The following is a 16,619-nucleotide window of genomic DNA, read 5'->3' on the forward strand; positions in this document are numbered from 1 at the left end:
AAGTTGGTTTACTGAACGCGGCCGGGTCGTCCCTTCTCCCCTGATCAGACAGACATTACTTGCAGTCGTGGGTGCGCTTTGACTAAATCAACCACGTTACATTTAGACGACACGTCCTTGTTAATATGAAGAGGCGCATCATCAGGCTGAGTAGGAACTTCAGTGGCTGGGTCGAGAACCGTTCAAGGGCCTGTCGAAACATGGACCTAGCGAGATCGGCCCAGACGCAAACCTGATATGCACATCCGCTAGCTTTTTCTTTCAATGTGTATGCTGCCGGCCTAAGATGAATACGTCGAGGTTGCTTAGTGGTATCCGGTTGCTGTATGCAATGACCCGTGATATGCGTTCTTCCAATTCATTGTGCACTGGCTGTCTAGAGACTGAGCATGTTTTCCTCAACTTAGGAAATGCCCCTGTCAGGCACTCCACCACCTAAACACAACTACAATCCGCAGACTTTAGCTATGTTGACTTTGCATACCTATTGCATTCTTTGCAAGGCTAAACAAGAAGAACCAAAGGAAATGCTGGACTGTGATAGTTTGACAATCTTTGAATTCGAAAACCACCCCTGTCCAAGGAATGCCGATCGGACTGCGCGTCAGGCCCACCGGCGTCCGGTGGGCGCATTGAGCCAAACGCTATTAGATAAGTATTCGTGGACTTTCTCGTCAAGTGGGAGGCATGCCAAGATGCCAAACTCTCTATTCCCACACATGTGGAATGCCCTATCGACGGGTTTTTCGGTTAACAAAAGTCATCTGTATCCTTGGCCCCTTGGCGAATGTCCGTCCTCACACTTTCAAGTCTGACAAGTTGCGGCCATCTTCGAGGCTGTGCTTAGATCGAGAGTTGTACTATCTCCCTGTCTCGGTTTCCGAAACTAACACCAGCCTCTGGCGAATCAATCCGACATTGGCTCGCCTTTCGCCCGACTATGAAGGTCAAACTTCGGCGACCGCGATTAGCGCGGCAAAAACACTCAAGAAAGTCTACAACGCCTAACGATTGACGACAACAGTCCAACGAGCCATTCTCTCATATAATCACCATTGTCACTCGAGTTGGTCTATCAACACAGTGGTCCTACTTGAGCTCTTGAATTCTGGGCAAAGAGATAAATCTCATAACGCCAGTGACAGGCGAGCAGTTCAGGTACTCGAACGTTGCCTCTCCCTTCTTTAGTACCGAGACCTCATGCCAGGTGCGAAACTTCCTTGACTCTCCCCACGTTTTCGCGTGTTTGATGGCTCCAATGTATATAGCCAGGTGAGAACGATGCGTTTTGGACCACTCTTCCAATGCACTCAGGTTCGTGAAGAACCCAGCACCGCAGGTCTCCTTCTTGGTATAGCCATCGGCGTCTCTGTTGCCCAAGAATCGCAAACCCATAGCACCGCCTTTCTCACGATTTTCCCACAGGTATCCCAAGCCCGCCCTCAAGGTCGGTTCCAGCTCCGTCTCGTATGACTGTGCCTCTTCAACGCAACAGTTTTCCCAAAATTGACCGGATCGGATGTGAACAATATTGTCGTAGTTTGTTCCAATTAAGTGCTGTCCTAGTCCGACCGGGGTATCTTCTGGCTTTGACGCCTTCGCATCTCCACCCTGTTCAAAAAGGTCATGAGCGGAGGCCGGAATTCGATCTCTTGCCGCTCCCCAATATGCTGACAGCTGATGCTCTTTTGTACCAGTCTTCGGTAGCCTGGCCAGACCAGGGAGATAGTCGAGTCCAGAGTAATTTGTTTCAAGGCGTGAGATAGGCGTCGTGAAGCTCTCCCTCCATAAACCAACGAGCATTCGGTGTTCTGGCGCGAGTTTGGCGTAAAGAGACGCGATGTCAAGTTTCTGCAGACTTGCTTCTCCTTTTTCAGCATCGTCCCAATAACAGACCCAAACAAATGTGTTCGGGGCGTCATCCCCATCTAAATGGTTGAAGCTCTCGGTTGAAAGCGGTCTATCTTCCGTGTTTGTACTGAGCCATGCCTCAACCGCCTGGACTGCCTGTTTGACGAATGTTGAACTATCAGAAGCGCCGTGATGAGATTGTATACCGATATATGCTGTAAATACTTTCTGTACGTCTTTGCAGAGGGTAAGTTGCCATCGTGGAACCGGCGGCCGATGACGCTCTGGTCGCCGGAGGGGATAAGTTCGCATGTCTGAGGACATTCCCGTTGTCGTGTGATGTCTTGACCGATGTAAAATATCTGAAACATTTGCTCAAGTGGCGGGAAGGTTCAATAAATGTCAAGAGCAGCTCCGTGATGGTGTGAGCATCCGGAATCCAGATTCCAGAACGCAGCTCGACCTCATGGCCGCAGTCCACTGTCAGCAGGCTATTACTAACACTCACTGTCATTGGTGGGAACTCGGAGCTTTTTCTGGCCCCGACGGTTTGGACAAGTCCGCGGGCTCAACAAAGGTGCTCGTGACGCCTGAAGGCGCCCTCTTACGTAAACGGGAAGACCTTCTAGTCATGAGTATCATGTTGGTGAGTACTAGTTAAATATCCAAACTTCCCCAGGCAGAAACAATGCAGTTGCAAGATGAGCGACAGGACTGTCCGTAGCAATCATATGTTTGGCACATTCCGAGGGTAATGTACTTTAGCAACCTAGAGTAACATATTCGTAGCAGGGCAAAGAAGGTGCTTAATATGTTCAAGACTTAAGGGGAATACCAAAGATATCAGACCCCCTTTACAGCAGTTTCTCGATAAATGGCGTCCATCTTGAGTTTAATCAGCATACTGATTGGATGTGGTGTTGATTCTCCAAGTATGGAACAGACGGAAAACGAAAGCAGCTGCAGTCCAATGAAAAGCAGAGGTCGGCTAAAAGCAAATCTATTACACAAAGATTATGTGTTGAAATCGCCGCGGCATGTACAGGTTACAAAGAACATCAAAGAAACTTCCAATCATTACTGCGTAGAGACTTCAGAAGCTTGTTTGTTCAATGCCTACCTACTTTAGGTTTTATACTTGAGTTGCTTGTGGCTCCGGACCACTGCAGTCCTCCTGCAACACTTCGACTCACATAATTATAAACAACAAGGTGTCACCAATCACCAACAATCGAAACTCCCGCTGAAGTATTTCTACCCGATTGCTTTTTAAAGCCATCACCCATAGCCAACCGTAGCAGCCATGTCAGCTACAAGCGCCAAAGGATCCATTCAAAAGCCTACTCGTTCCAGGCCCATCCTGAGGCTCGATATTGCTGCCGCTTTGGGGCTGGGGAAAGTAGGCAAGCCGATCTTGGTCAGGGAATATCAAAGTCCAACATTGACACTAGAATCGGCGAAAAGGGAAATATCCAAACACCCTCTACCCGAATACCTACCTGACATCGTGGAACAGCAAAATCATTCACGAGAAAGACTTCAACGATCCGGTGACGCGGAGACTCACGACTGTCTTCATTGGGCTTTACAACATACCTACGACAAGCAGCCACGAAACTCATGGGATAGTTGCAGCTGTGTAGGCGGCACTCACGAAATTGACTCGGATTATTTTGAGCCCATGACGGAAGACGAATTTGTTCAGAGACGTGTCAGACTCCACGAGACATACGAAGACCTAGAAGCCTCGACACAAAATCCAGTGAGCACTCAACTTCGTGCTGGAAGTGCAAATGATGAAGTCAGAGAGACTATAGATATGGACCTCTCTGCTTTTCCTCTTGTACAAAATCGCCTCCAAGAAGTGAATATCACAATCGAAAATCAGACTAACGACCAGTCAATTGAAGATGCAGTTGGGCCAGTGGAACTCTTGGAAGATTTACAAAATGATCTAGAAGTTGCCGCATCTGTTGTAATGCATGGCCAAGGGAATCAAACAGATGGTGGGACTAACAGTACAGTTGAAGAACCAGAGGTTGGTCGTCGCACTAGATTCCACGAACACTTGGACTCGCTCGATGCACCAGTATTCCGTTTGAGTTTGGCCGGCCTTACTCCTCCTCAGCAGTCGACTCCAATGCTGGAATCCAACTGTGTAATGGGGACAACTTCTTCTGGCAACGATTCCGAGCAAGCTTCCTCTACTTTGCGGCACAAGGGAATATTCATTCCGACTTGGCTATGGTGTGTCTTATGGATCACTCTCATCGGCTTTCTGATAGGTTTCTCCATCATGATGAGCTTGTTCGTTGCTTTGAGACATGAGGGCAAGCTTCATGCCGGAAAGATTTCTCGTTGCAGAACTCTCCAGCCATGCGTGTGCAATATTTCTCCTTCGCCATTCAATGGTGCGCATGGCATGGATGAAAGCATGCTGAACGATGACGGGCCTGAATGAAGTGCGACTAGAAACTTGAGCTTAGGAGCGTCACCATTCGTCGCATGTTTGAAATACAACCTGGAGTTTCCCTGAATAGCCTGAAGGTCTCAATATCACGCATAAACCTCGCAACTTCATCATACAAGTGATGTCGTTGGAGGAAACATTGAGCAGTAAATACAACTTCCTCAAAGACCTCCTGGCTCAATTTTCCCTTGGAACTGTATGCCTGCACTTGATCTTCCCGATACGGCTTGAGTATCTATAAAAACCGGTGGTTCGAGCCACATTGTGACTGGACCTTCCTTGACTTGCTTTCCTCCTACTCTATCTGGCTCTTTCTACTATCGTATATAAGGCTCGGAACCGTGAGCACTGTCGTGAAAGACGAATAGGTTAACTAACTAAAAGGGCACAATACGAAACAAGCAGAGTTCATCTTATCGGCCGAGAGCTTCCGCCCTATCAAACCCCAGGCTTTACAGAAAAGTTGCATAATTAAGCTCAAGCCCTCGGCTGTCGGTTTCTGAATGAATTGACGAATTCAGACGAAACATGGTTTGGGAACGTTCATCAGCGTTTCATGCCGTTTCATGGCATATACAGTCAGCAATTAAAGACGTGGTAATCATTCGAAGACGTTGAGGCAACGAATTCTTGGCGACTTCACGACGGCATTCAATAAATAGTGACGGTGTCCCTTGAGGCTGCAGAAAAAAGGTCCTTATACCACCTGCTACGATACCCTCCAAACATTTGCAAGATCCAGCATAGAGCTAACATGCTGCCCGTAAGATTTCACGAATTTCCCGCATCTACTTCGCATGGTTCGGAGTAATTGCTGATTCCAGTCGATGAAGATTTTGCTTCTGAGCTTCTCCGGCCTTGTCAGCGCCTGCGGGCTTTCCCGACGAGACTCCCTCGTTTCCTTTCCGCCTCTAGGGTATGTTGGAGCAAGTCTCGCATAAGTTCAATCACCTGACAGATGACAAGCATCGTTGGAAGAGCCAGAGGAGGAGATCCGTTGCAGAGTCTCCGCATTCTGAATCCCTATCCGGGCATATTTGCTTATTACGATGGGCGTACTGGAGAGCGTTTCGCTTCCGACCAGCCCAATTGGCTCGATGATGGCGCGTTCACGCTGGGAGTATCGACATATTCCATCATCGACGGCAACGAGGCCATCATATACGACTCTCACATTACTCCCGACCATGCAAGTGCTGTGATGCGTCATGTTCAGAGCCAAGGTGTCACCAAGATGTCGGTGGTGATCAGTCACTTTCACAATGATCACATTGCTGGCACTGAAGTTTTCTCCAAAGGGGGAGCCACAATTGTCGGACATGAAATCACGGCCCGGACAGTGAAGAGGAATACGCAGGACCTTGCTTCTGATAGCCCAGCCATTGTTGCTGTGCCCCCTACGGAGCTCTACACTGGGAAGAAGGAGATGAAGGTGGGCAACCTCTCTGTTGAGTTGCACAATTTCCAAATTCACACTCCTGATGGAACTATTCTTTACATCCCTTCGAAGCAGCTGATCTTCGCCGGTGATACTGTGGAGGATACGGCGACCTTCATCGCTGATGCCAAGAGCTTGCCGATGCATCAGATGGAGCTTCAACGAATGGCGACTTTCCCTATCTCGAAGATCCTGCCTGCACATGGAGAGCCAAACAGGATTGCCATAGGTGGCTACAACTCAACTTTCATCAATGCAACACTTCGGTACATTGCTGCGATGACAGAGGATGTGCCGGAGCCAGCAGCTTGGAACCAACCTTTGTCTCAGGTTGTTGATGCAGACGTCAAAGGCGGGGACTTGATATACTTCGCGCAATACGAGGAAGTGCATCAGAGTAACGCAGATACCATTCGGAGAAGCCGCGGGCAAAAATAACTGATGCGACTTAGTAAGGAATAAACTAAAGCATTGTGGTATTTTGAAGTCGGGATTTGCGAGCATGTGGGACTACCCGAGCGAAAACAAAGGGCTCAATTTTGGTTTCAATTTGCTGGAAGATTTTGCATTGAATGGACCCCGGCGTGCTACAAGAAGGATGTTCTAGTCTGGAGTTTCTTTTCTTTTAATTGAGGGAAGAATGATACTTGAAATTAGTGAGATTGGGTGAGATACTGACAGCTGCTCATTAAGACACTTACTTCTATGCGGATGAGACTGTCTCCTACTGTAATTGAGTGTGTGCCAGTGTAGAGATCTAGAGTTTTGGCTCCTCCGCACATCTCATTGTTTGCTTTAAGGCTATGTTCGTGTCTGTTGTACGTCTCTAATTGCCGTGGCGTTTTCAGAAAAGTCGGGGGTCTTACAATTGTAGGTGAGCAACCATAGTCCTCCGTCCATTTCATAAAAGTTGAAACTCAATGGCGTTGAGCGTCGATTCCGCAACAAAACTACATTAAGACTAGACGTGTTCAATCGGCAGCCCTCATATCGGTTCCCCCACTCTTGAAGTCGGAGAAGTTCCAAAGACCTTGCGCCTCCGATGCATCCCCCTCATTCTGTTGTACACTCTTTATCTCCGGATCCTCGACTCCATCGAGGTAGACGCTGAGATAACGCCCACTTATGCAACTACAGGGAAATGTAACCAATTGTGGCATCATCCTACCTGATAGACAATGTCTCACCGAGGTACGTCAGCTATTTCTTACAAGGTCTCTGGCCTGTCTCACCATGGAAATCTCTCAGCACAGCGGCACTATCATTTTTTTATCGCGGAACGGAACTCTAATCCCTGGCGGAACGTGTGACCTGTAATGTTCCGCAAGACGAATGTGTGACGTCGATGGTGAAGGCGAGGGGTAAATTGGCGCTACCACTAACAAATCAAGAAGTATCCCAACGGCACCATTCAAGGGCGCGTGCTACCTCCTCATACGGACCAGTACAAAAGGCCAGTGAGTCGTACCCTTTTGCTTAGCCTTGGCTCTAAGCTCGTACTGCCCGGGGACCTGAAGAGACTTTCTGACTCGGCTTCTTGTCTACAATCAGCCGACCAGAACCGAGACCGAGAACCCCGAACCAACTACCGGCCCATCATTCACCATGCCGTCAATTCGCAATACTGCCTCCGATGTCCCGGACATGAACCTCTACAAGCTCAACCGGGTTCACCGCACGCTTGACAAATTAAAGGAGAAGAACGAATGGGAGGCAGAAGACACAAAGTCCTTTGACTGCATGCACTACCTGGGCGATAGTGCGATCGAAACGGCTGCCAAGTCTTTGGGCCTGCAAGCCGGGGAGCGGGTGCTCGATATCGGATCCGGGTTCGGTGGCACGGGCAGATACCTCTACCGACACTTCGATGCTACGACAGCTGGCATTGAGCTGCAAAAGGAGATTCACGACATTGCTCAGACAATTAACGCAAAATCGGGTGCTGAGGCAAATGCGACATCCACTAACGGCAACTTCCTCAAACTCGACCCAGCTGAAATGGGTGCGCCGTTTGACCACATCGTCTCATTCCTGTGCATCCTGCATATCTCAGAACGAGAAGCCCTGTTCAAGAAAGCACACAGCGTCCTCAAGCCAAGAGGCAAGATGTACATTGAAGACTTCTTTGCCCGAACATCTCTGGACGCCAAGACTCTCGAGGTCTTGAGAAGCTCGGTTTCCTGTCCGGACTTGCCTGACAAAGAGCATTACATTGCAGAGCTCGAGAAAGCTGGGTTCGAGGTCACTGACTGGGTTGATATGTCAACCATCTGGACAGACTTCGTGCATGAGCGTGCTGAAGCCTACAAGAAAGATCCGTCGATAGATGCTGATCTCACCGCATTCTATGATGCCGTTGATGAAGTGTTCTCTGGAGGCCAGGTCGGAGGCACCCGAATTACATGTCAAAGAAAGTAAATGTATCGGTTGCCTGTCTCTATTTTCTACCTTGTTGTGAAAGCTTGTTTATCACAGCTCTGCATAGGGAGATGGTGTTGTTACGGCTTGGACATAATCATGCGGACTATGTCTGCGTGATGTGGGCGTCAGTCTCTGACAGATGCATACAGTCTGGCATCTCATCATGCTTTGGAATTAAATTCTGAAACGTAGCCACGGAGAATTGGTTTACACTGGTCAAAAGTGCGGTAGTTTTCTCGCGATAATCCATGCTGCAATTAATCCTCGGTTTCTCCGTTGGGCACCATTACTTAACCTTGGGTCATGAAAGATAATCCGATATTCCGAGAGTGTGCACACATTGGCGCAAGAGACAGCTAGGTCTTCGGCGCCGGGAAATACTTATGTGCCACCCAACCGCAATCCACGCTCCCCGCGGACAATCTTAGTAAATAAGACCCGAGCTTCCTCTTACTTCAAGTGAAGAGCTTCTCGACTCTATCCGTACGTGATTCTTGTTGCAGAGTAGAGCGTCGGCGCAATGTCCAGAATAACTTTAAACTTTACTCAGACACAACAGGCTACTTCCCTCTCCTGTGAACACTCGGTATCCAAAGACACTGCACGCAACATGGGATGACTGGCGAGAACCTCGTGGCTCGGCCAGGGACACTGACACGGCTGCTGTGGGATTTCTTAATAAGGGGCACCCGTACTGCTCGGCATTGTGACAGACACAATTCACACACGCAGCCCACACCCACCCACCTTTTGACACTTTGCATTCCCCGGAGCTATCCAGGGAGCAGAGTTTGGGTAGCGGTCTCAACTGCACGAATCAGGCAAGTTTCCGGACGGGGAACAGTGCCCTAAAATGGCAAAATAAGAGTACACCGCTAATGACTGTACAGTGTTTCCGTTTAGCAGCGGCGTAGAACCGATAGCGAGCTCTTTTTTTCTCTTTTTCTATCGGCTAGTTTGCGTTTGGGCCACCTCTTTCCGGGGACTTAAGGCAGAAACAATTTAGGAAACATACAACCTCGCAGGAATGCAAAGCGTATTGAAGCTTTCTACACACGTCCCATCCCAGCGAATTTTCGGTATCGATCCGAGTTTTCGTAAAGCCTACCATACTATACGAATTTCTGTAAAAGCACTCTGCCATGCGTAGAGTTCGCACTCTGTAGTGATCAGCGTCTGTGTCATGTCAGCTATTAGTGATTACTGAGGAAGGTGATCCTTTACTCGCGCGCCCCTCTTAATGAGAACTTGGCATCACCCGCCCCTCGGTTGGCCAGGGCGAATTTTGATGGAGATTAGTGATCTACGCCTAGTGAGACAGGGATTCAAGTTTGGGACTTTGGAACCCCGTCTATGGTCGGAGTGCTCCGCCATGCCATGGCCGATTCAAGAAGCGTTCGGCGACGATGTGGACGACGGGTGAAGTCTATGATGGGATTTGCGAGGTTCCACCTCACAACTGCCGTTTCATCAATTTGCTGATGAGAAGTGTAATCAGCTTATATGAGAAGCTATAGTGTAGGCCAGGTGTTTCAACACAACTCTACGTCTACGATATCAAATCAGGCCCCAGTATCCGTACTGATACGACAGTCTCAATCTGGTACCTACCAAGACAAGCAGGCTCAAACATCTAGATAGTCATCAACGTTCCTGTATGGTGCACAAGAGGCGTAGAACTCGCTAAGCATACGCTCTCACTGACTCAGACTTGCATGATGCGCAACTTGACAGGCCGATAGTGCGGCTGTAGGTATCGATGGCGCAATGCAGGCTGAGAAGCAGACGGCAAATCAGAGCATCCTTCCATCCCAAGCTAGCAATAGCTTGTATTCCCGTATAGCCTATTGCTTTGCCGCCTGGCGGTAAGAATGAGGCACATGAGCTGCTATGAATGCGAAAGTGTGGCGGGCACCCTTCCCATTACTGATTACATGCGTGGCGGACTGGGATTGGGCGCAAATGGGTATAGTGTTTGTAAGACTTGGCCCTGCAATTGATACACTGACGTTTACGTGTTCGTATGGATACTTAGGTAAAGATGTCGAGACGTGAAATGAATCAAAAGCTTGATTGGCCTGGCGGTGATAATAAGAAGAATGCCCTACGGAGTAGATGGTCGACCTACGGATTACCTCTCCCGAGGTAGGGGCGTACGGTCTCATTAGTCATTCTGTGCCTCCAGCACCCATTCCAGAAGGTTGTTAGTGTTACAGGTAGCATAAAAACAATATGGGTTGCGGAGGCCGAATTCCGTCGTTCGGCTGTGTGTGCGTGTGTGTGACCTTGCGTTGGACAGGGCGTTAGAGAAATGCTAGAGCCTAGAGGGGACTGGTTCGCCCCAAACTTGTACAGTAGAGGCACGGGTCCCTTCAAAGTTACAGAGTTGTTCGCTTTCGCAAAAAAAGATCCTTGATTGGGCCCCATATTGTGGGATACCGATATTGAAGGGGATGCCATTCTCGGATTTGTACGACATTACGAAGTCTCGGCTACTATGGAGGGGTCCTTCCTTGCGGCCGATGAACTGCAGGAGGCCGGGCTGTCCGGACTTTCATTCCTCCACCTTTGGTTGCTTTCTGCCTCGTGATTTCTGTCATGCTTGACTATGGATGTGTAATCCATGATGTGAATGGCGTCATTTGAGTCAAGCTCTGCATGCCAGTTGTACTATTGGGGGGAATGTACGGATACGCCTCAGGGATACACGTATCTCGGTAGGTATGCACGGCTCACTCAGGTCTCAGGAACGCAAATCCAAACCACAGCCACCGATTGTTGTAGTTTGATGTCTGACAGGACCTCTACGGTCACACGGATTCCGAATACCGAACGCTCGTTGGCTGCATTGAATAGAGGCACTGCGGAGCGCGCACACTCTATCACCTAGTTGCATGAATAATGGCGGGTGCGTAAGGGTATATCGGACTGACCGTCCGCAGTAGATATTAGAGTTGCACCAGATTGTGATTGAGTCACAGAAATAGACAAGAGGGCGGATAACGGGGGAGCAATATGGTTCAGCTGGACGAAGTTGCACTGGGTTGCGCAGAGTTTTGCTACGAATACCGAGCCAGGTAGGTAGGTATCGGTATCGTGAGGCGGCTTTGAGGAGGAATGGAAAGGCTAAAGTAATGACCTGTCAAGAGAGAGTTTATGACTGTGCGGAACGGGTTATGTAGCTTAAGGACCAATGAGTAATCATTGAGACGGACAATGGGGCGCCGGAAGCAGTTTAATGTTTGAGAAGGGCCAACAATTTACGATGCAGGCAAACGGGCTACGGGAGTAAGTTGGACAGTTGGACAGATTGGGAGGATGTGTGCGTGCCTGAAGCTTGGTTTTGAGTGGTGGTGGATCGTGGAAATAGTTTCTTCATTCGGTAAGGACGTCAACAAGCATTGCAAGCATTCTGTGTTAGTTTGGTTGGTTGGGCGTTTGCGCCACCGGTGCGCCTGTGAGGTGAGTGCGCATTCAGTCCGACGCCAAGCAGGGGCCAGCAAGTATCAGTTGATTTTGCCCATGTTCCTCTGTGTGTGTGTTCGGCTCACAATCGAGGGTGAACGGCACCGGGGGGGGGGGGGGGCAGAAGGTCATAATATCAGGTGGTACGTATGTACTCCGTATGGCTAGAGAGGAAGCCAAAAGTCAAATTACGCTCTACTGTGATAAGATAGCCGTGGAAAGGAAAAGCACGGCGACGGGTCCGTGGTATAGATCTCTACGGCAGACGGCAGCGCATGGTTTGGTCCATGGTGCGTGCATACATTTCCGGGAAAGGGGGGTTCAAGTTGTAATTGGATCCACGGACAAGATCCCACGCGGGCCGCGGACACGGCGAGCGAGCGGTTTCGAGTGGGATAAATTATAAAAAGGCATGTTTTGAGTTGGACTACGCGGAATTATGGTCCGTCTTGGAATAGCGGCATCATCTAAGAATTTGAATCCGCAACTCTCTCGACTGAACTGCAACATGGACGAGGGAGTGGTTGGCAGGTGTCGGGTGTGTGCCACCGCCTAGTGCGTGCGCTGTACGAATATTTTGTACCACGGTTCGTATTAACATAGCTACGGAGTACCTAGAGGCTAGATGAAAGACAAGCCGAGGGTGAAAACGTGTACTTTGTATGAAGTAGTAAGGTACGCGGATCTCGGGAGCTACCCAGAGGAATAAGGTAAGCTGTACTCCGTAAGCGGGCGGGAAACAAGGTGCAAGCAAGCCAATGTTCGACGGCCCTGATCACGATGCCGATCGACCTAACGTCTCCCGGACTTTACAGGCTGATCCAATGTCCCAGTGAAAGTGCAAATGCGCCAGGAAAGTAATAGTTTGGCAGGGGGTCCGTGATGAGTCGCGTGGGACGCCGGGCGAAAATTACCAAAAATGCTCAATGGTAGACCAATGAAAGACGCTATTATGGACTGTATGACGGCGCGATATACCCATGCCCTGCCTTGCAAGTGGTGCCAAGTCACGGGTCCAGTTAGGCTGTAGAGTACGCGGAGATACGGAGTACTAGCCAGTGAGGGTCTGATTGAGTCTGAATTACGTTCTGTCAGACCGGTGGGAGAGTCATGCCCAGACTTTGCCATGCAGTCTTTTAGTCCAATGTGTTTGAGAAGAGTCGGAAGAAGATGGGTGAGGTGGCTGCGCATCGATCCGAGGCTTCGGCTTCCTCGTAAAGCCGGTTAGGTTAAGAGCGGCGGTGATGTACGTTCTCACACTCGTGTGATGAGATGAGATGAGATGAGGTGAAGTGAGGTGAGATGAGATAAGGAGGAGGTAAGCACTGAGCAGTGCAAGTGAGCGACTAGGGTGGTCATTCATATAGCATGGCACGCATGGCAAGCCGCAAGGCCAGGGTACGATTACTTACTGGTGACGATGATGGTCAATGGTAAGCTGGTAAAGTACGGACAACGGAGTATCCGTAATACACCAACTACATAATCATGGGAGCATGGCGGCCATTGGCCATAGCCTGGCAGGGGCGCGGGGCGCAGGGTGATACGGGGATTTGGCGCAAAACAGATGCCGTGCGGATTGCTCCCGTCTGCTTGGAGGCTGGAGCCCATGGAACCCATGGAGACCTGTAGCGAGCGAGCAGTGAGAGGCGAGCAGCAGGTTCGCTTTCCCCCCTCTTTAAGGGATCAATGGTGTGGTGATGGTGGTGGGTCCCCGGGTGTATGAGAGGGGGAGGGGGGGACGACTGAGAGGCTAGAGCCACGGGGATGATGGATCGATGGCAATCTTTTGTGTCTTGAAAGTTTTTCTGCCTTGCCTTCACGAGAGCGAGAAGGATGAACGGGTCCGGAGATAATCATGAAGGACTCGGAAGTCGGGGGGTGGAACATGGAAGTATGAGCCCGACGGCGTTTGAGAGCGGCGAATTGGCGTGTTTTGGGGGCCCTCGCTGAGGAGGACCCTAATGCGACGAGATGCCCAATGGTGAGGACATGTTCGGCTAATCGGATACGTGTAATACACTACGAGGCGAAGGCCACGGCCACAGTCCAATACTTTCGAGATGGATTGGGATGAGTTGGGACTCGTTGGAAGTTGAACCATCAGTGAATGACTGTGTGTAGATGTCTTTGGAGAAGCGGGCTTGGAAATGAGTGGGCGTGGCGCCGAGCTGAAGGGGAGCTTAGGTACGGAGTACGGATTCAGCCTACCGTGCCACGAGTGTAATAGGAACACTGTAGCTAAGGCTAGGCATGGGCGTACGAGTGCTCCGTACCTTCGTATGGTAAGGTATTATAACGGATACGCGGTTGAGGAGGGATGGATTGGTACGCCTTGCCGTCCGTACTTCGTACCTTAATGAGTGAGTGGGAGCCTGTGAAGCATGTACCTCTGCAGCTTCTGTGACAGGGGTACCCGCCCTTCGGAACGCTATGTCCATTTCAGAATAGGTTTTCCGATGAATGGTGGGCAGCGGCGGATGGCTCCATTGCGTGAGATTCAGGTAATCAGAGTGCGAGAAGAGAATAGTGTTTGAGAAATGGAGAGGCAGAGAGCGAGTGAGAGTGAGACCAATACCAATGCACCTAGGTACCTACCAGGAGTGATGATGAGAGTGAAGAGAGAGATGCGCGGACTTAAGATACGCGGTCAGCCATAGAAAAGTGTACGTAGTACGTACCCTGGTACCTTGTGTCAGCAACTCAAAGTGAATGGAGGAAGGTGAGGTGGCCTGGAGAAGGGTTAAGAACTTAGCAGATACGTACCGATCCCTCCAAGACGCTTGGCCGTAGGGTCGTCCAATCCCAGCCGGGTCTGAGAGAGCAATGTCTCTCTTTCCTTAAAGGCAAGCGGAGGAGCAGAAAAAAAAAGAGACAGACAATAAATCAATTTCCTGTATCCGTAAAAGGTATCCGTACGGCGCAAAGTACCCAGGCGCTGATAAACCAAAAAAGCCCCTCCCCCCAGAAACAGCTTGCATGTGCTTGACACACAACACACCTCACACACGCTCTCTCAGATTATCTATCTCACGACACATGCACACTCTAGCCCAGTCAGACGTACCTTACTCCAGCTGTCTCTAGTCTAGCTTGGTCTGGTACAAGTAGCCACCAAATGAGCACTCTGCCTACGGATACGGGTACTTCCACACGGTATGCTGGTCTTGCTTTTCTCTTCTTTAAAGTATTCATCATTCTTCTCGGCCCATCCTCATTCCACTTGTCTTGCTACACACTCCTGCTTAGACACCGTACACCCATCTCCCTCCCCCCTATGAGTATTCATTCGTAGGGATAATTTGGACACCTCGCTTGTTGTACAGAAAGTAGGATCGTTCTTTCTCTCTCTCTTCGGTTGGCACGGGCTCTGGCTGATTGCCAATACCTCAGAGGATCAGTAGAACAGCAAGCAAGTCAGGTACGTACTTGGCGCTGAGCGGTTCCCATTGCTTTACCTTGCCTTACCGGGTACCTATCTACCCAGTAAGGTATTGTACGCAGTCTCTCCCTTTACCCTCACTTTGCCTTACAGTCCTTACCTACATTACCCTACCTTACCTTTACTCCCCGGTCTGGTTGGTCCTTCCTCACCTTGTCTATGATGGCATGATAAGACTCGAGAGGAAGCAACGGGCGGCAGAGGCGCACCTGTCATTCTACGTTAGCTGGCGGTTATTATGTAGTAGTAATGCCGTTCATTGGCAGGCCCAACAGCATTTGCTCTTTCCCAAAACAATGGACTAATTTCCCTCCTTCCTTTCTTTCCACTCCTTGCCCTTCCATACCTGCCCTCCCCATATCCGTACCTTCCCATCCTTTACCTCGCCTCACCTCGAGGTACCTACCTAGGTACTATTCACCTTACCTTACCTTGCCTGTCTTTCTTTACCTTGACCCATCTTACCCAACATATTTGTCCGTCATTCATCTTCCAGATCCATCCATCACCAGTCATCGCTGGTCACCTTCGCCTTCACCTTCACAGTCACTCGCTGTTTGCATCTTCCTTCTTACCCTTTGTTGTTTGTCATCCTTCTACCGCCTTCTTACCGACTACGCGCCCTCGTTTCTTTCATCTTTTCTTCACCTCCCATACACCCAAACTCTGCGCCTTCCCACACCCCCCGGTCCAAACGACTTCACCTTTCCAAGTGGCAAGTACTGGCGCCCTTGACAGCTCCCAGTTCTATTTTCGATCACCACCATACCGATAGACGAGGGGTCCCGCATCTCTGCATCTGGGATCTGGATCTAATTCATTTTCACTCTATTTCTGCCTGGCAACTTATCCTAACCGGGACCGAGCAGGTGTCCGTACGAACTATCCATACAGGCAATCCCAATAGGCAGACGTCGTTGACTTGCCACCTACACAACTCCACCCACGACCGGACTTCTCGCTACCACCGCCGCACCTGCCTACGCTGCCTGCCTACCAACGCCAAAGTCCCTTTCATCTTGACGACTACACACCGAGCGAGGCCCCATCACCTTTTTTTCTCTTTGCCTTTTGTCGACTCTTCATCTCACGATTCCCTTTGTCTCAGAGTCGTCTTCGAGTCTCATCGCCCGAACCCTCTGCGGCATACTGCTTTACGGATCACCTCCTTGCTGCCGTTGCAAAGGATATCGCATCCGTCTGCAAGCTCTAGTCAAGAGTTCCACCCTGACTAAGTGACTAATCATCGACATTATCCGTCCTTCGTTTTGCGGATTACGAATCGCATAGGAAAACTCTCTGGGTAGACTACTTCATTGTGGTCACTGAGTGGATAATACTCCATTCGACCCTACTCACACAGAGGTACTGACATGACCGATATACCACCTTCTTCTTGCGTAATGCCGTTGACCCGCAGGGTTGATATATCTTGAAATGCAGTATCTAATGCCATGTTTGAAATAGGTTCTTGTAGTGGCCGAGTCTCGGGCATGGGTCGTCCAAACTGAGTCAGTCGGTCAACCTACTAT

General features: G+C 49.8%; 5 protein-coding genes across 5 annotated transcripts; 4 read left to right on the forward strand and 1 right to left on the reverse strand.

Moving 5' to 3' along the window:
- Window positions 1-1,089: 1,089 nt before the first annotated feature.
- CCOS01_12820 (uncharacterized protein) lies at window positions 1,090-2,163 on the reverse strand (the record flags this gene model as incomplete). Its single annotated transcript, XM_060460967.1, has 1 exon — window positions 1,090-2,163. One exon carries the CDS (start codon window positions 2,161-2,163, stop codon window positions 1,090-1,092), a length of 1,074 nt encoding a protein of 357 aa, XP_060308169.1.
- A 991-nt stretch (window positions 2,164-3,154) lies between these two features.
- CCOS01_12821 (uncharacterized protein) lies at window positions 3,155-4,312 on the forward strand (the record flags this gene model as incomplete). Its single annotated transcript, XM_060460968.1, has 1 exon — window positions 3,155-4,312. One exon carries the CDS (start codon window positions 3,155-3,157, stop codon window positions 4,310-4,312), a length of 1,158 nt encoding a protein of 385 aa, XP_060308170.1.
- Window positions 4,313-5,148: 836 nt separating this feature from the next.
- On the forward strand, window positions 5,149-6,197 carry CCOS01_12822 (beta-lactamase; the record flags this gene model as incomplete). Its single annotated transcript, XM_060460969.1, has 2 exons — window positions 5,149-5,237; window positions 5,288-6,197. 2 exons carry the CDS (start codon window positions 5,149-5,151, stop codon window positions 6,195-6,197), a joined length of 999 nt encoding a protein of 332 aa, XP_060308171.1.
- Window positions 6,198-7,364: 1,167 nt separating this feature from the next.
- CCOS01_12823 (methyltransferase domain-containing protein) lies at window positions 7,365-8,177 on the forward strand (the record flags this gene model as incomplete). Its single annotated transcript, XM_060460970.1, has 1 exon — window positions 7,365-8,177. The coding sequence occupies one exon, from the start codon at window positions 7,365-7,367 to the stop codon at window positions 8,175-8,177; it is 813 nt and encodes a 270-aa protein (XP_060308172.1).
- A 7,159-nt stretch (window positions 8,178-15,336) lies between these two features.
- Window positions 15,337-16,322, forward strand: CCOS01_12824 (uncharacterized protein; the record flags this gene model as incomplete). Its single annotated transcript, XM_060460971.1, has 2 exons — window positions 15,337-15,485; window positions 15,584-16,322. 2 exons carry the CDS (start codon window positions 15,337-15,339, stop codon window positions 16,320-16,322), a joined length of 888 nt encoding a protein of 295 aa, XP_060308173.1.
- Window positions 16,323-16,619: the final 297 nt, after the last annotated feature.

This window comes from Colletotrichum costaricense (genome assembly GCF_030867565.1).
Source record: "Colletotrichum costaricense strain IMI 309622 chromosome Unknown Scaffold_16.1, whole genome shotgun sequence".
Taxonomy (NCBI): domain Eukaryota; kingdom Fungi; phylum Ascomycota; class Sordariomycetes; order Glomerellales; family Glomerellaceae; genus Colletotrichum; species Colletotrichum costaricense.